This window comes from Nicotiana tabacum, chromosome 6, assembly GCF_000715075.1.
Source record: "Nicotiana tabacum cultivar K326 chromosome 6, ASM71507v2, whole genome shotgun sequence".
In the NCBI taxonomy this organism is placed as follows: domain Eukaryota; kingdom Viridiplantae; phylum Streptophyta; class Magnoliopsida; order Solanales; family Solanaceae; genus Nicotiana; species Nicotiana tabacum.
Genome location: NC_134085.1, coordinates 91456324 through 91474232, shown reverse-complemented (window position 1 = coordinate 91474232; position 17909 = coordinate 91456324). Strand labels below are relative to the sequence as shown.

Sequence of the window (17909 nt, the reverse complement as noted above, 5' to 3'; positions counted from 1 at the left end):
ATATTATAAATTGTATATAATTTTAGAAGGAAGGCTAGTGTTGGGTTGGTTTATCCCATTTTAATGAATTTTGTAGTCCATTTTTAGTCTTGGACCCAATTTTAAGGACCAATAAGACCAAACCCATACCCCCTTAACCTAGAAAAACCTTTCTTAATAACCTAATTTCCTAGACCCCTAGACTTAGAACACAACGCCGTTTTCATAAGGACCCCCCCCCCCCCTACATCTTCTTCTTCGTGACCCCCCCCCCCCCCCCATCGAAGAACACCCTAGCCAAAAGGACCTTAACCTACGAGCCGTTTCTGAGAATTAGAAAACCTACACAGACTTAGCGCTAATAACACTACACAGAACAACCGTTTCTCATGATCTAAAAACCAAGGAAAAACCAAAAAGACATGTGTCTTCATCTTTATCAGGACAAGCAGCCATAGTCGAAATCTCCAGCCATTTTTTTCAACCAACACAAATCCTAGAAAAGAACAGAATCCGTCGCCCTTAGACGACCCCTCACTTCTGATATTTCTTTTTCAACCTAAAACAGCGACGCACACAGATAAAAGAGATGACAGCTTGCCAGAAAACGAGCTGAAAAGACCACCAGCGGCTGCTTATCCACCTCGTCAACCAAGGACCTTTCAGCCTTTCCTTCTTCTTTGAACTTAGATACACACAGCCATTTTCATCTTCTTCTACACACCAAACTCGGCAGAAACTTTGAGCAGAAACTGATAATGGTGTGATCTGAATTGTTGTTCGAGGTTCCGTCACATTCGTGTCCCTGTTGGCGTCTTTGTTCGCTGCTCAATTCTTTGATCAGATTCTCGTTTGCTTCTTGACTGAATAGAAATGTAAACTCGAAATTCCATTAATTGGAAAATTATCGCTCTTTGAGGTCTGTTTCTTTATTTAACTGTATTTGGTATATTTAGTTTTGTTCACTGCTATGAATAATTAAAAGCATAATTGTAGCTCATTTGAATTTGCTGATTCTCTGCCAGTTTATTGGATATTTGTTGTTTCACCTCTTATTCAGAGAAAGGTAAGAGGTGAAATTTTTAAAATTCTTAAAATATGGGTTTAACTAAGATCCATTTTTTTGACATTCTCATGGTCATTGCCAATTTGATTTGCCGTTTTCCTGTAAACACAGTGCTCTCTTCTTAATTCTATGTTTTCTCTTTTGGTTTCAATTTTAGGTAGTTTGTAGTTCATATTCCTGGCAATTCGATCATGCCTGCTCTTAAGAGTATTTCATTGTTCAATTGCAACCTATGAACGTCGTAGTTTGCTTTAGGCACGTAATTAAATCATCACAACTAAGGGTATGATTCCCATGGCGTGGTTGTGATACTTAATCTCAAATTAGTTTTAAATATGAATTTCACTTAGTTAAATGCTTTTCCTTTAATAAAATTAAGGTGCGCCATCCAATCACCAAGTCTATGGCCCTCACATCAATATCTTAATTCGTGTAGAAATGCCTTGAACTTTTCGCAGTTTGCTTTAGGCACGTTAATTAAATAAATTGTCATAGCTACGGGTACGGTTCCCGTGACGTAATTGTGATGCTTAATTTCTAAAATCTGGGGGTACATTTATGTGACCCGGCCACAATTTAATCCTGTTAATAAAATAAACATGTTGTGGATCATGGGTACGGCTCCCGTGACATGATTCGCAATATGTAATCAAAATATTTAGTTGTATAACAATTGGATTATTAAAAGTGGTTTACAAGGAATAGAAATGCACATAGGTTTCAAAGATATTTTAAAATCGAATAAATATGCCAATATTAACAGTTGAGCGACCGTGCTAAAACCACGGAACCCGATAATGCCTAACCCCTTCTTCCGGGTTAACAGAATTCCTTACCCGAATTTCGATGTTCGCAGACCATAAATAAGAGTCAACTTTTCTCGATTTGGGATTTTAAACCAGTGACTTGGGACACCATAAATTATCCCAAGTGGTGACTCTGAACTTTCAATAAATAATCATGTTTCGATCATTGTCACTTTAATTGGAAAAACTCCCTTATACCCCTTCCGCGGGTAGAGAAAGGAGGTGTGACCGGTGTTTATCTTATTTGGCTTATGTCTGTGATTCTAGTGCAGAGGTTCCTTTTATGGATTTTATGCCAGTTGTTTGTGAGTTTCCAAAGGTGTTTCCTGCAGACCTGCTGGGGATGCCACCCGACAAGGATATTAACTTCTGTATTGATTTGGCTCCGGGCACTCAGCACATTTCTATTCCGCCATACAACATGGCCCCGCCAGAGTTGAAAGAATTGAATGAGCAGTTGCAAGACTTATTTGATAAGGGCTTCATTAGATCTAGTGTCTCTCTTTGGGGTGCGCCCGTATTATTTGTAAAGAAGGATGGATCGATGAGTATGTGCATAGATTATCGGCAGTTGAACAAAGTCACCATCAAGAAGAAGTAGCCACTACCAAGGATTGATGACTTATTTGATTAGCTTCAGGGTGCCAAAGTGTTTTCGAAGATCGATTTGAGGTTTGGCTGCCATCAGTTGAGGATAAGGGAATCTGATGTCCCTAAGATAGCTTTTCGGACTCGGTACGTGCATTATGAGTGTCTAGTGATGTCATTTGGGCTGACAAATGCCCCAACAGTATTCATGGATTTGATGAGCCAGGTGTTCAAGACCTATCTGGATTCCTTTGTGATTGTTTATCTTGATCTACTCTCGCAGTCGAGAGGAGCATAAGCAACATCTTTGGATCATTCTTCAGACTCTGAGAGACGGCCAGTTATATGCTAAGCTTTCAAAATGCGAGTTTTGGTTGAGTTCAGTTGCATTCTAGGGTCACGTTGTATTAGCATAGGGTATTCAAGTGGATCCTAAGAAGATTGAGGCAGTCAAGAACTGTCCTAGACCCACATCAACTACAGAGATCCGGAGTGTTTTGGGATTGGCGGGCTATTACCGTCGGTTTGTGGAGGGGTTCTTATCTATAGCAACCCCGTTGACTAGGTTGACCCAGAAGGGTGCCCCGTTCAGATGGTCGGACGAGTGTGAAGCAACTTTCAGAAGCTCAAGACTGCTTTGACTACGGCGCCAGTGTTGGTGTTGCCTACAGGATCATGGCCTTATATAGTATATTTTGATGCATCTCGTATTGGACTTAGTGCGGCATTGATTCAGGGTAGCAGGGTTATTGCATATGCTTCGCGGCAGTTGAAGGTTCATGAGAAAAACTAACATGTTCACGACTTAGAGTTGGTATCCATTGTTCATGCGATGAAGATTTGAAGGAACTATCTTTATGGTGTGTCGTGTGAGGTGTTCACGGATCATCATAGTTTGCAGTATTTGTTCAAGCAAAAGGAGCTCAATTTGAGGCAGAGGAGGTGGTTAGAGCTATTGAAAGACTATGATATCACCATCTTGTATAATCCCGGGAAGGCCAATCTGGTGGCCGATACTTTGAGTAGGAAGTCAGCTAGTATGGGCAACCTTGCATACATTCCAGTCAGTGAGAGACCGCTTGCATTAGATGTTCAGGCTTTGGCCAATCAGTTCGTGAGGTTGGATGTTTATGAGCCTAGTCGTGTTCTAGCTTGTACGGTCGCTCGGTCTTTATTGTTTGAGTGCATCAGGGAGCTGCAGTATGATGACCCTCATTTGCTTGTCCTTAAGGACAGAGTGCGGCATGGAGATGCCAAGCAAGTTACTATCGAATATGATGGGGCTTTGAGGATGCAGGGTCGTGTTTATGTGCCTAATATGAATGGAATTCGTGAGTTGATTCTAGAAGAGGCCCACATTTCCTAACATTCTATTCATCCGGACACCGCCAAGATGTATCAGGACTTGCGACAGTATTATTGGTAGAGGAGGATGAAGAAAGATATAGTTACATATGTGTCTCGGTGTCTAAATTACCAGCAAGTAAAGTATAAACATTAGAGACCCGGTGGTTTGCTTTAAAAGATAGAGATTCCTGAGTGGAAGCAGGAGCGTATTACTATGAATTTTGTTGTTAGACTCCCATAGACTCAGAGGAAGTTCAATGTAGCTTGGGTCATTATGGATAGAGTGACCAAGTCAGCGCATTTCATTCCTGTGGCAGTTACCTATTCTTCAGAGCGGTTGGCAGAGATTTATATCTGCGAGATCGTCCGTCTTCACGGTGTGCCCGTGTCTATCATTTCTGATCGAGGTACGCAGTTCACCTCGTACTTCTGGAGGGCAGTATAGCGTGAGTTGGGCACACGCGTTGAGTTGAGCACAATGTTTCATCCTCAAACGGACGGACAGTCCGAGCGCACTATTCAGATATTGGAGGATATGCTCCGCGCGTGTGTTATTGACTTCGGAGGCTCTTGGGATCAGTTCTTTCCACTTGTGGAGTTTGCCTACAACAATAGTTATCAGTCAAACATTCAGATGGCTCCCTATGAGGCTTTATATGGTAGACATTGTAGGTCACCAGTTAGGTGGTTTGAGTCGGGGGAGGCTCGATTATTGGGTACAGATTTAGTACAAGATGCCTTGGATAAGGTTAAGTTCATTCAGGATAGAATTCGCGCAGCTCAGTCCAGGCAAAAGAGTTATACCAACCGTAAGGTCCATGATATTGCATTAATGGTCAGAGAGAGAGTGCTGCTCTGTGTGTCACCCATGAAGGGTGTAATGAGGTCTGGAAAGAAGGGAAAGTTGAGCCCGAGATACATCGAGCCTTTTGAGATTCTTGAGCGAGTGGGAGAGGTGGCTTACAAACTTGCATTGCCACCTGGTTTATTAGCGATACATCCAGTATTACATGTATCCATGCTTCGAAAGTATCACGGCGACCCATCCCACGTGTTAGACTTTAGCACTATCCAGATGGACAAGGATTTGACCTACGAGGAGGAGCCGGTAGCTATTCTAGACCGGCAAGTTCGTCAGTTGAGTTCAAAGAGTTATCCTTCAGTTCGAGTGAAGTGGAGAGGTCATCCTGTTGAGGCGACTACCTGGGAGTCCGAGTCCGATTGCGGAGTAGATATCCCCACCTTTTTCCCAGCTCAAGTACTTTTCTATGTCCGTTTGAGGACGAATGGTTGTTTTAGAGGTGGAGAATATGATGACCCGGTAGGTCATCTTATAATTTAAAACCAAATTCTAGGTTCCGAGGCATTTAAAAACCTCATTTTACACCTCCTCGATTTGCGTACGCAATTCGGGCGTGTTTCCGGAAAGCTTTTGTGTGGAAAGTTGATAAAAATAAATATTTTTGCTTAAAAACTTTATTTGAGTTGACTCCGGTTAATATTTTTTATAACGGGCTCGGATTCATATTTTGACAATACCGATGGGCCTATATCGAAATATGGGACTTGAGCGTATGCCCGAAATCAGATTCGGAGATCCCTAGCTCGATTTATGAATTTTTGATGAAAATTGAAAGTCTGAAAATTTAATGGTCATTAAGAAATTATTAATGTTTGATCTTGTATGTATCGGGTCCGTATTTTAGTTTCGGAGCCCAGTACAAGTTCAATATAATATTTAAGACATGTCTGTAAAATTTGGTGAGAAACAAGATTGGTTTGACATGATTTAGACATCCGGTAGTGAAAATAGGAATTTCAAAGTGTTCTTGAGAATTTCATTTGATTTGGTGCTAAATTTGTGGTTTTAAGTGTTATTTTAGCGATTTGATCGCACGAGCAAGTTCGTATGATGATTTTAGACTTGTGTGCATGTTTGATTTGGAGCCTCGAGGGCTCGGGTGAGTCTCGGATAGGCTACGGAGTGAATATGGGACTTAGAACACTACTGGTGCATCAGATTTTTGTTGCAGGCCTCAGACCTCGCAAATATGAGGTCAAGCATCGCATTTGCGACCACTGTTGGGTTCGCATTTGCGATCCACTCATTACATTTGCGAAGAGTGGTTGGGAAGGCCAGCATTCGCATTTGCGAACTGGGACAGGGGGAGGCAGTTTTCGCATTTGCGATCATTGGATCGCATTTGCGGCCGGCTTAGTTCGCATTTGCGAACTTTTCTTCACATTTGCGAAGATGGCAGGAATGTGAGAATCTTCACAAATGCGATGGATTTCTCGCATTTGCGACATCTGCAACTGGTAAAATTTGACTTAGGAGGGATTTTTGCTCATTTTTCAAAACTTTCAAAACAAGAAACCCTCTAGGAGATTTTTCAAAGACCACTTCTTCCCCAAATCATAGATAAGGGATTCTTAACTAGTTTCTTTCAATCTTTCACTTCATTTTACAAGATTTCAACCTAGAATCTAAGGTTTTCATGGTGGAATTGGGGATTTTTGGGTAGAAACTGGGGATTTTGAAATTTGGGAATTTTGACCTCAAATTGAGGTCGGATTCCGAAACCAATTGTATATCTGGGCTCGGGGGTGAATGGGTAATCGGTTTTTGTGTGAATTTCGGGTTTGGACCAAGCGGTCCCAGATGTTGAATTTTGTTGACTTTTTCAATAATGTCCTAAATTAAATTCTTATCGATCATGGGTAATTCCCAAGTCTTATTTTGAAATGTTTGGTTGGTAATTTGCTAGATATTGTTGGTTCGGAGGCATGTTTGAAAAGCAAAGCTGTGATTAAGCTTTTAGTGGCCTTTGGAGCGAGGTAAGTATTGTGTCTAACCTTGACTTGAGGGAATTAGGAACCCTTAGACTTTGTGTTATGTGAATTTCATATGATCGGCGTATATGCAAGGTGACGAGTGCTTATACGCCGCCAAATTATCTGTTTTTCCCTGATTTGTCGCTTTTCCTTAATTGTTTTCCCTCCTATCTTAATTTTTACATACTCTAAATGTTTTCCATGCTTAATTGCTACGTGTTAATCAATGTTTTCTTCTATTAACCATGTTAGCTCTTTTCATAGTTCCTTTAATCCCTACTATTTGCTTAATTTGACTTGTTTGTACCTTTTAACTGTAAATTGCTGGTTTGGTCTCGTTGTGTAGTATTATTTGTGTAGATTCTATATTGAATAAGGTTCCTTTTCTTGGTTCAGTTTGGTATTTATTTATCGTAAAGGCCTTGTGATTTAGCCTATTGAATTGACTGTGTACATTGACTATTTGGCACGGATATGGTGGGATCGGGTTGCACGTCGCAACAGGTGTAATAAAGGAGGAATGATATGGTGGAATAAGGGTGAATATGTATGTACGGTGGGAACAGGCTGCACGCCGCAACAGGTGGAATAAGGGTGGATTGATATGGTGAAATAAGGGTGAATTGTGATATTGTGTTGATATATAGTGGGTGTGTGTATATATATATATATATATATATATATATATATATATATATATATATATATATATATATATATATATATATATATATATATAGATATTGTTGCAGGTAGAATAAGAGAGGATTATGTGTTGTCTGGTGGGATCGAGTTGCGCGCCGCAACAACCTATATGTTTCTATTTCTTGAGCTGCGTTATTTTCCAGTATTTTTATTTGAGCTAGTAGAGATTGGTAACCCGCCTTAGGCTCGTCACAACTTCGTCGAGGTTAGGCTCGGCACTTACCAGTACATAGGGTCGGTTGGACTGATACTGCACTCTTCACACTGTGCAGATTTTGGAGACGAACCCAACGGCGGTTACTAGCGAGCTAGGATCGAACCTTTGCGGAGACTTGAGGTACGGTTGTTCAGCGCCCCCATCCTCTTTTCTTTTAGCTGTATAACTTCATTCAGACAGCTTTGTACTTATTTTAAACTTTTATGTGTATTACTTTAGAAGCTCGTGCACTTGTGACACCAGGTTCAGGGAATTATAATAGACGTCGGCTGTTTAGCTTCCGCATTTGTACTTAGAACATATATGTTATTTCAGTTCGTTATTAATGTTATGTTTAAGCTGCTAAAAAAATTGCTCTAATGTCTTGCCTAGCAAGTGAAATATTGGGCGTCATCACGATCGTGACAGTGAGAATTCCGAGTCGTGACAATGTAAAAAATGCAAAATGAGAGTTTTATCAAGTTTAAGGAAAGCATAAAGATATGTTTACTTTACTCGGGACGACTTCTCATCCCTTAACAGTCACATCAACTTTACAATGATAATTTTTTTAATAAAATGCTTAAATTTTTCTAAGAAAATATTAACACATAATATATTCCTTTCAAAATTGAGCCCCTCTAAATTGGAGGCCTAAATCTATGCCTTACTTGCCTAGTCCTTCAGTTGACCTTGTTGTGATCTAGCTTACTTGATAAGCTTTCTATCTTCCACGGTTGAGATGGAGGATTCAAACCTTAATAGTAGTAATCAGTTATATGTATTGTCAGGTTACTAGATTTGATATAAAGAATTATATATGTCAATTTAATTTGATGGTATCCTAGGATCACCTGAAAAATATAAAAGGTCCTCGTGTACTATGGAAACACGTTTCACTTTATTCCACGTAACTAAGTCCCCGCTCCAATATAGTGCAATTCAATTCTTTAAATCTTTGTGTAGGCTGTGAATCCATAGATTCTTAGGTTTCCATCTTTTAGAGATGATACAACTTTCTGTAGGGTTTCCTATTCTTGTGAAATCTCTTTTCTTTTGATAATCAGTTGAAACATCTCATCTTTGCTTTGCTGATGAGCCATCTCGTCCTACTGCCCCCTGTCCTCCCCCCCCCCCCCCCCAAGGGTCAAGTAACTTATCAAAACATAATTGTCTCATCTTTATTTTTTTTTCTAAAAAATATATATTAAGTGTTGATCTCATGTTCCATATTACTTCATCTAGAAATAAATATATACCGATAACCCATCTTTCACTATTTTCCATCCACTACATATCAATTGTCAGGCACTGAGTCAGTTTTTTCAGTTGTTTTGTCTTTTCTTTTAATAAGAATGGGCAAGTTACATTGTGATCTCCTAAATCTGTTGAAAATGAAATATTAGCTAAATTCTCCATGGAAAAGAGAAGAAACGGAATTCTATTGTGAGGATTAGATATTACGCAAGTTATCTTTCTGTATGTCAAGAAACTGAAATAGACTTTTTAAACTTATGTTTCCAGAAAAGTAGGAGTGATATGGAGTATAATTAATATGGCCCATGCAGGTCTCGACCCTACGACCTTCGTGTTATTAGCATGACGCTCTAACCAACTGAGCTAATGGGCCAGTTGTTCGGATAGTGAAAAGCATAATATTTGACAATCGTTATCTGCTCAAAGCCTATAAATATGAGTAGCCAAAATCATATTAAGGTGAAGTTTGAAGAAAAAGCGGAAGGCATGAAGAGTAACGAGCCACGTTCAAGCTCATCTTGTGCAGCTTGCAAGTTCTTAAAGAGAAGGTGCACTCCAAATTGTCAATTCGCTCCATATTTCCGGTCGGACGAGCCCAAGAAATTCGCCAACGTTCACAAGGTGTTTGGGGCTAGCAATGTGAGCAAGATCCTGAACGAAGTGCCCGAGGATCAGCGAGAAGACACAGTTAATTCTCTCGTTTACGAGGCCGAGGTGAGACTAAGGGACCCTGTTTACGGTTGCATTGGCGCTATAGCTTCGTTACAACGAAAAATGGTGGAGCTACAACATGATCTAATGCTTGCTCGAACTCGCGTTGCTTATTTTGCTGCAAAGCAAAACCCTACTACTAATTGTTCCTTAATGTTGGATTATGATCCTTTTAATGTCGCCAACGTGATGCCTTCTGATTTTGCGGATGTTCCTGTCACCGCTGGGTACTTAGATAGCTATGTCCAAAATTCATTTGACATGGGCCATTGTGCATCTACCAATGAGTTTGGCCAATTTCCATGATTAATCACCCGTACCCCATATCTAGTTCTTTGCTTCTGTATCTAGTGTTGTTATTAAGTAGCAGTACTAATAATTTGAAGGACTTTGCCAGAATGATAATGGAACTCCAACTCCATGGCATTTAATGTAATTATTAGAACAGACGTGATGGGGTAATAAGTTGTCAACAAAAAAGAAATTAGACTGCAAAATTCATTTCCATTTCTACTGATGCAGGGTAATTTAACGTAAAGTTCCAAAGTGGGTTGTTGTTACATTAGATAGTTTAAACACGATGAGCTACTGTTTTTAGCTTTATCACAATGAATGACTGCTCAGTTGTTTCCTTTTTCGTTCTCTTTTCATTTCCTTTTTCACTTTCAATGAGTTGACTTCCTTTGGTTAAGAGTCCACAATTTAAAGATGGTCCAGCACTTTCCTTTTCCAGTAGCATTTTAATTATTGGAGGAAACATTAGAATTATATTTCATTCAATTAAATAAAAAGGAGTTAAAACAGGAAAAAATAAGTTTAACGTTTATGCATTTGAGCTTTAGCGGTTCTATTTGACGTAAAACCATGGAGAAGATGTTGGACATGTTTTAGACATCAAGATCGCAGCAATAGTTAATTTGAAATAAAAACTACACAGATGATCATTAATAACAAGCTAGCCTAGACCCCCCCCCCCCTCTCCCCCCAACCAAGTTACCCGAACTCTCAGTTTAAAACACTTCCACAATTCCATTGTCAAGGATTCATGTTACATCAGCAATGGTTTCTCATCAAGATTCGTCAGCTAACTTACATATGCATATATGTAGTAGTCACCCATGAAGGATAAATGTTCAGTTATTGCAGGATTAAATCTAAGACCATTTGTCTGCCCTTGAGAAGGCGGTACATATTTGCAACTACAGTACAAGGAATCAAAGTTCCTGTAATTCTTACTCGTGAGTGTGGCCACGGTTGCTAGTTGAAATGATCCACTGATGTGCCATGACATAGAAACCTGCCATAGTTTTGTTGTTGCTGCTGCCCCAACAACAATACCCCAGAAGCCTGGGTTATAATAGACCCCCATCAGTCCTTTCCTCAATGATGTAAACCACTAGTCAACTGCTTGCAAGCAAGCAAACAGTAGCCTGCTTAATAGAGCAGCAAATAATGGAAGTACGTACATTGATCATTCAAGAGAAAGAAGCATCAAGGCAGTTGAATGTTACACACAACCTCAATACCCGTGTTCCTACAATATTGCAGACTGATCGTAAACAAGTCCGTGAAAAGCCCAGTTATTCATAAAACATTGAGTAATACGAAAGCGTAAAAAACTTCATCCTAATAAATACTACTACAGCTAATGTTTTAGCACATCAACATATCATCTACATAAACACAGCAGACCCAAATACAAACACATTAATCTTGGTTTCCTGAGCTTCTGTTAACTGCATGAACAATTTACAAGCAACTTCGGGTGACTTTAGCCCTTGGTCAGCAGCACTAGCCTGCCCTAATAGATGTAACTGCTGCAGATAACTATTTTCCTGTGAAAAGTACATGAAGGTTAGCAATGGTACACCTTTCTAGAAAATAAGCAAGTAAAACTCAAGTGTATAGCAACGTCCACATCATTCAACAATACAAACACATCCGACTTCCAATCATTAGGTAAAGATCAAAAGTAAAGAGAGAGATTTTCTTACCACAAAAAAGGTGAACATATAAAAGCAAATAGAGAAATAGTTCAGTGTGTCATTTTCGTGTCAGAAAGAAAGGGAAGGAGATAGAATCCTATGCTACAAAAGTATTGCAAAGGTAATTGCACTACTGTTTCCAAGTCAAAATGCATACATCCTGTTCCTCAGGTGGCACAATACCATGTACAAGAAGAACATAGAACCTCATACTCTTACCCTGGCAATACGCACAATACACACCATATGACAATTTTGTATACGGAATTTTGGCAATTAGTCATGATTATTTTCAATATAAAACATACATAGGGATGGATAACTATATTTTCAAGTAACCATAGCTTATCCCATATGTCTTCTTCCTTTCTCAGTCTTGTGCACTTACTGGAAGAAAGAGGTAAAACAATTAAAACAAACAACATCATCAAAAAGGATGACAACAACTTGACCCCCAACCCACCCACCCCCAACCAAACAAAAAGAAAGTGAAAACGTTGGAAAAAATGCAAAAGCTAGCAATTGCATTTGTAAACAAATAGATCCCTGTACTTTTCTTGTTATTAATGTGCCCTTACAATTGTCCTGCATTAATGATAGTATTTTTTTTTAATATTGTTCCTAAACCAGAGTAAGGTGTGGGCGAAGCTATAGCCAGAAATAAATTAGACCACTTTGTTCATATTACTCTAGCTCAGACAAGCCAATGCTCCACAAGGAAAATTTATGATTCCTTTTTGTGAAATATTTTTAACTGAACCGCACGCTCCAAATTTTGAAGATAAAGTGAGTGCCAGAACTTATAACATCAACTCAACCATTTAGGTCAAATGTAAACCTCTATTAGCTTTTAAAACAAATGAGAAACCCTGTGATTCTTGTATCTATGTTGCAGATGAAGCTAAGATAAGCAGCTAGACCAACCCATCAAAGATGGGAAGTTGAAGAAACCAAGAGATATGAAGGAAGGTGTTTATGTGGTAACACCATGAATTGCTTTTATTAACCAAGGCCACAAAATTGATAGGTCAAAAAGTTAAAAAGAATGAGGTAAACTCGACAAAGAAGAGATTTAGGCCAATTTTCAAAGAGAGATAATACTGAGGGTGCTGACTCAAAGAAAATATTGAGTGCCCAGGAGAAGTAATGACAAATCACTAAAAAGGTCATTATATTCTACCATAATTTTCAATTGAACGCGATTGAGTAGGATTTAGTAAGTTAACAAAGCGCCAACCTGTGTTGCTTGGACTCTTCGAAAATGTTGCTGAATGTGTGTCGGATCCTCCAAAAATCCGACACGGGTGCGGCATCATTTTGGAGAGTCCGTGCAACATAGGCGCCAACATGCTGGTCAAAGTGAAATTGACCGACCTAACCACATGTGACTAGCTTCAAGATTTATGCGTCAAATATCAACTTTTGCTTCCTATTAAAGAAATACCAGTCCAAAATTGCTACTATTTTCTTACAACTATTTTTTTATTACTGTAGTATCCGGGCCAGCTTGTATTTTCTTACAACTATCAACATGTTTTATCGGTTCTAAACAGATTAGACTTATATGTACTCCCTTTGTTTCAGTAATTTATTTTTTTAAAATTTTTTTTGGGTCTCTCACACTAAAGGTATGTATAAGATACCAAAATTACCCTTTAAATATTGTGGTCTTAAACATGCCAAGTCATTCCTATAAACTTGCTAAATATAGAAAGAGACATTCTTATTGAAATAGACCAAAAATGAAAGTAAGACACATAAATTGAAAGGGAGGGAGTAATATAGAAGATTGCATAAATGTACTCCACATCGAGAAATGTAACTATATACATCGAAGGTGTGAATTTACATTTGTCTTCATGTTTTTCCTGAATCTCTTCTCCTTATTTCTCTTTTATCTCACACGGTATCAAAGTTATTGTGAAATTAATCCATGTATTTATCAGAGATGTCTAGGAGAGGAATTTTCAGTGCCTGTGCATTTTTTGGCTATTGTCGCATCTATTGGAGATTTTATTGCTTTCCGTGGGTGCTGTGCATAAATCAGTAAGTACCAATCAACTCAAAATTCTAATGTGAACTAAGTCCAAAAAGCCAAGCCACAATAGGAGTTCCCACGTGCCTCCATAATCCACCAGCAGTCATTTTTCAGCACCACGCCGTTTCATAGGCCTATATGGAAGTTGTTCACGATCTTTCGACATCGCTTCAGTACATTTGGATCGATTGGTCCTTCTCATCGGATCCATCTTGATCCAAAGAGATTCTGACCTCAAAAACTCCAACTATTGACAACTCCATCTACTCTGAAGAAGACTTTCTACTATTCTAGCCATTTTTCTAAATCTTCTAGGCTGCTAAAGGTCGATTAAATTTGTGACCCTTCCTTCAACAGAGCAACTTTTATATATTTGATTCATATACTTCGATGTATCTGAATGGTTGCATAGATCTGCGTCAAGAAAGGGATTACTCTACGAGAATTTGGACAATTAAGTCGTGAGTACATAGATGCAAATTGGACAATGTCACACAAGTGGTAAACAATCTACCTCTGGATATTGCCTTCTCGTCAGAGGCAATTCAGAAGAGTAAGAAACAAAATATAGAGATAGTTGCGTGATACAAAATTACAGTGCGGAAGTAGGAGCAAATAACTCTTGGCAAGGCAACAAGGAAATAAAAAACGGAAAAGGATCAAAAATATCCCTCTACTATTGAAAATTGTTTAAAATTACCCTCTGTTATGCTATTCGATCAAAAATAACCCTACCGTCTAACTATTAAACAAATATGCCCTTACTTTACCAAAAGTGCCACGTGGAGGGCTTCTAAGCCTTTTTAATCCCCAACCCAAAATAATTGAATCCGACCCATTACTCAACACCCAAAACCGGTAACCCGTAAAATTTAAGACCCCTTGAGTTAAAAATCAGAGACCCTCAACCCAAATAGTTCAGTTCTCTTTCATCAGTCAAGAAATTTTTTGTAGATTTTGAGGAGCGATTGTTGAAATAACAGCAGAAAGAGGAAAAAAGGAAATGTCTACACCGAGAAAAGAAGAAAGAGAAGAAGGTTTGTACTTGTGAAGCTTACTTTTGGATGTTAGATTTGGTAAACTTGGGACTGATTTGGTTGACTTTGGTACGGATACTATGAGGCAGACTTTGGTCATACACTTAACTTTATATACCTCCCCATTTCTCCCTGTCCAGCAGTGTTTTCTCTAACAAAGTTTCCTTTGATGGTTACTTTGGTATTTGTATTGATACCCAGAAAGAGAAGGCTGCAGAGGAGGAACCTTGAATAGACCTTGATGTTGCAACTATGATGGGATTCGGTGGTTTCAGAACTTCAAAAAAAAGTGATCGCTTTGGCCATCAATCTCTCGCGAGAATAGCTTGGTCTGGAGTAATCTGCCAGAGGCCTTTATTTTAGCTTGAAATGGTCTAAATGTAAGAGAAACTCCATTTTAGGTAGTAGCCAGGCGATTGAGGTTTGTTAAACTAGCCTCCAGAATTTTCTCAATGAATGATTGAAACCAGTTGTTTGGAGAATATATATGTGTTCTCTCTTATTGTTCAATACTGATTGACGTGTCCCAAATTTTTCACCATCATTCTTATCCGTATTGCAAATGATTTTTACATGGTTAAACAATAATTTTAGTTTGGGTGAAAACCTAGGATGAAGAATATGTAAGAAGGTTTAGAAAATTCTCGACATGAACGTAAAACTGTGGTTCAATTTTTTGAAAAGAGAAATGAAATAGGGGCTTTAAATTTTATGGGTTACGGGTTTTGGGTGTTGAGTAATGGGTCGGATTCAATTAATTTGGGTTGGAGATTAAAAAGGCTTAGAAGCCCTCCACGTGGCTCTTCCATTAAAGCAAGGGCATATTTGTTTAATAGTTAGACGGCAAGGTTATTTTTGATCAAATAGTATAACAAAGGGTAATTTGAAATAATTTTAATAGTAGAGGGATATTTTTGACCCTTTTCCGAATAAAAAATGAAATGACTAGTGTGTCAAGTGAGACCTTGACTTTAAAGAAACTTAGATTACAATGGATTTTCATCGTTGATTACCCATGTATGTGAGTGCATTCAAGGACATACAGGAGAAAAACAAACTAATAGCACCGACCAATGCAACATTTCAGATACAGGAATCAAATTGAATCAAGAAAAAAGAGCCTAAAACCCTAAGCTTGCCTACTAATCAGCTCACATATCCTCTACCCGCATCTTTCAAACATATGAACTATACGATCTATGTAACTGCGGGTTGACTTTAATGTGCGACGTTCCAGAAAATCAATTAACTCTACGGAAAGCCAGACTGCAGACGCATTGTTGGAAAGGAACATTCCCAAAGTTCATGACCCAGTCACAATCACAAATAGCAAGAAAGTTTGAAATAAGCATAGGTTACATAACACTTAGGTTATAAAAATTTCTTGGTTTAGCCCCTAAAGGCAAGAAAAAAGCATGAAGAAAGATGCTGGGAACTATAGGATCTTGTAACAGAACAGTGATGTAACTGCCTACAACCCATAGCTTGCATTAAAAAATGCAAACATGATGGGGTTATGCACTCATGAATAGCATCTTTCGTGGACAATTTTACTCAAAATGGGACCTGGAAAAACATAGTAACAGATTATCTGTGATCTCTTATGGATGATTCAATGCTCTAGCTTCAAGTATGATCCAACTGATCGTATAAAGAACAGGATATTCTGGATTGGTTCAATTTCACTACTTTTAAGGACATACAACAAGTTGGTTTCTGAATTACTCTAAAGATTCCCTTTAACTACACAATTCAAACAGATTACTGTACTAGTTCTTCAGCATTCGTTTCATCTCAGGACATTTACAGCTTTCAAACCGAGAAATAGATTCATTTGCTGAACTTTGTAATAACCTGTTTAACCCTAGATAGACATAAATTCCAACATTCTAAAGAACAGCTACATCAATAAAGATAAAGCCAGGAGAAATGCAAAAAAGTGCAGTAAATATCTGAAATTTCACCTGTCAAAGTAGGATGCCTGGCAGGACGTTTAGCTCTTTCAATCTGCAACTGAGTTTCCATGAACATATTCATCCGCTGAACCTCCAGGTCCTTGGTGAATTTCATCCTCTGCTTCTCCAACTCCACCATCTGCTGCTGCTTTGTGCTCTCAATTCTCTCATATATTTCCCCAAACCTCAATATTGCCCGCGCCAACTCCTTGTACGCTGTAGTTTCCTCCGCTAATCCTACATACTCCATTTTATTCTTCCTCCCTCCACTCCCAAACGGCAAATCATCGTGCGAGCTGTAATTTGAACCACTTGAATTCATCCTCGATGAACTGCCGGAATAATTCACGGCACCAAAGTTAGGGTTAGGGTTAGAGCTTGACTTAACGGTAAGTGTAATCGCGGCAGTCAATTTTCTATTACACGGCGAGGTAGAAACGTTATTGGTACCGATGAGATAATCGAGACAGTTATAAAACGGCCATTTAGACGGAGATGACTTGGTTTTCTCAAGCTTGTACTTCTTCTTCAAAGTATCGATCCGGTTCTTACACTGTACATCGGTGCGCTGAGGCTTAACGCCGTTTTGACGGGAGTTAACGGTGTCAGCGACTTCCTTCCAGTCCTTCTGCCGGAGATTGCCGCGATTAAGCCTGACGTAGCGATCGCCCCAAGCTTCGATTAGGGTTTCAGTGGCACCTTCACTCCAGCAGTCTTCACGTCCACCGGCGTGAGGCCTAGTGGGGGTAGCGGTTTGGCTCTCCATTGGAAACCGGTTCGTCTCCGGTTCAGGCGGATCGGTTCTGGAGAGAGAGAGGGGAAGATGCTAAGGTGCGCCGGAGGTGAAGGGGAGAAACATCGGGGGGAAAGGGGATAAGGAATGGGAAAGGAAAGTTGGCCGTACATCTGACCGGAAGAGGGGGGACGTCAGCAGCTGCCTATTGGATGATTGGACGGAGTGGGCTATGCCTACGCTTGTCTACGATTTCTCCCAATTTTACCCGGCACATCACTTTTCCTCGCTGCGTTTTCATTTTTAATTTTTTTACGTGCAGTGAACGGCCAACTGTAAGCATTTCTTATTTAAATTCCTAAAATATTTGAATTATATTTTAAAGGAAGAGTTTCATTTATATACTGCCCAAATAAATAGTTTGCACTCGTATAGCGTAGAAGTAGAATCAATTTTGGAAAAGCAGAAAAATATATCTTCTCTCCAAAAGCACTTTCAAAAAAGCACTTTTAAAAAAATATACTTAAAAATATTTTTTAAAAGCTTGATCAAACACTAATTGCTACTCAAAAATATTTTTCAAATTAATTAATCAAACACAAGTTATTTTTCTCAAAAGTACTTAAGCGCTTTTGAAAAGAAAAATATTTTTCAAAATAAGCTAAATTAGA

The 17909-nt window shown here is 39.0% G+C and overlaps 2 protein-coding genes and 1 non-coding gene across 3 annotated transcripts; 1 reads left to right on the top strand and 2 right to left on the bottom strand.

Moving 5' to 3' along the window:
• Positions 1 to 264: 264 nt before the first annotated feature.
• LOC107816045 (LOB domain-containing protein 21-like) lies at positions 265 to 9889 on the top strand. The gene is made up of 3 exons (XM_075254382.1): positions 265 to 898; positions 7599 to 7663; positions 9091 to 9889. The coding sequence occupies exon 3, from the start codon at positions 9215 to 9217 to the stop codon at positions 9794 to 9796; it is 582 nt and encodes a 193-aa protein (XP_075110483.1). The 5' UTR covers positions 265 to 898; positions 7599 to 7663; positions 9091 to 9214; the 3' UTR covers positions 9797 to 9889.
• TRNAI-AAU (transfer RNA isoleucine (anticodon AAU)) lies at positions 9079 to 9152 on the bottom strand. The gene has a single exon. It is a non-coding gene; the product is annotated as a tRNA-Ile (tRNA).
• Positions 9890 to 10986: 1097 nt separating the features above from the next.
• Positions 10987 to 17556, bottom strand: LOC107816036 (trihelix transcription factor ENAP2). Its single transcript, XM_075254930.1, has 2 exons — positions 16515 to 17556; positions 10987 to 11325 (listed from the first exon to the last, which is right to left on the bottom strand). Exons 1-2 carry the CDS (start codon positions 17269 to 17271, stop codon positions 11318 to 11320), a joined length of 765 nt encoding a protein of 254 aa, XP_075111031.1. The 5' UTR covers positions 17272 to 17556; the 3' UTR covers positions 10987 to 11317.
• Positions 17557 to 17909: the final 353 nt, after the last annotated feature.

Excerpts from the sequence above, each read along its gene's own strand:
- LOC107816045 (XM_075254382.1), top strand. The coding sequence starts at position 9,215 with ATGAGTAGCCAAAATCATATTAAGGTGAAGTTTGAAGAAAAAGCGGAA.
- LOC107816036 (XM_075254930.1), bottom strand. The coding sequence starts at position 17,271 with ATGGAGAGCCAAACCGCTACCCCCACTAGGCCTCACGCCGGTGGACGT.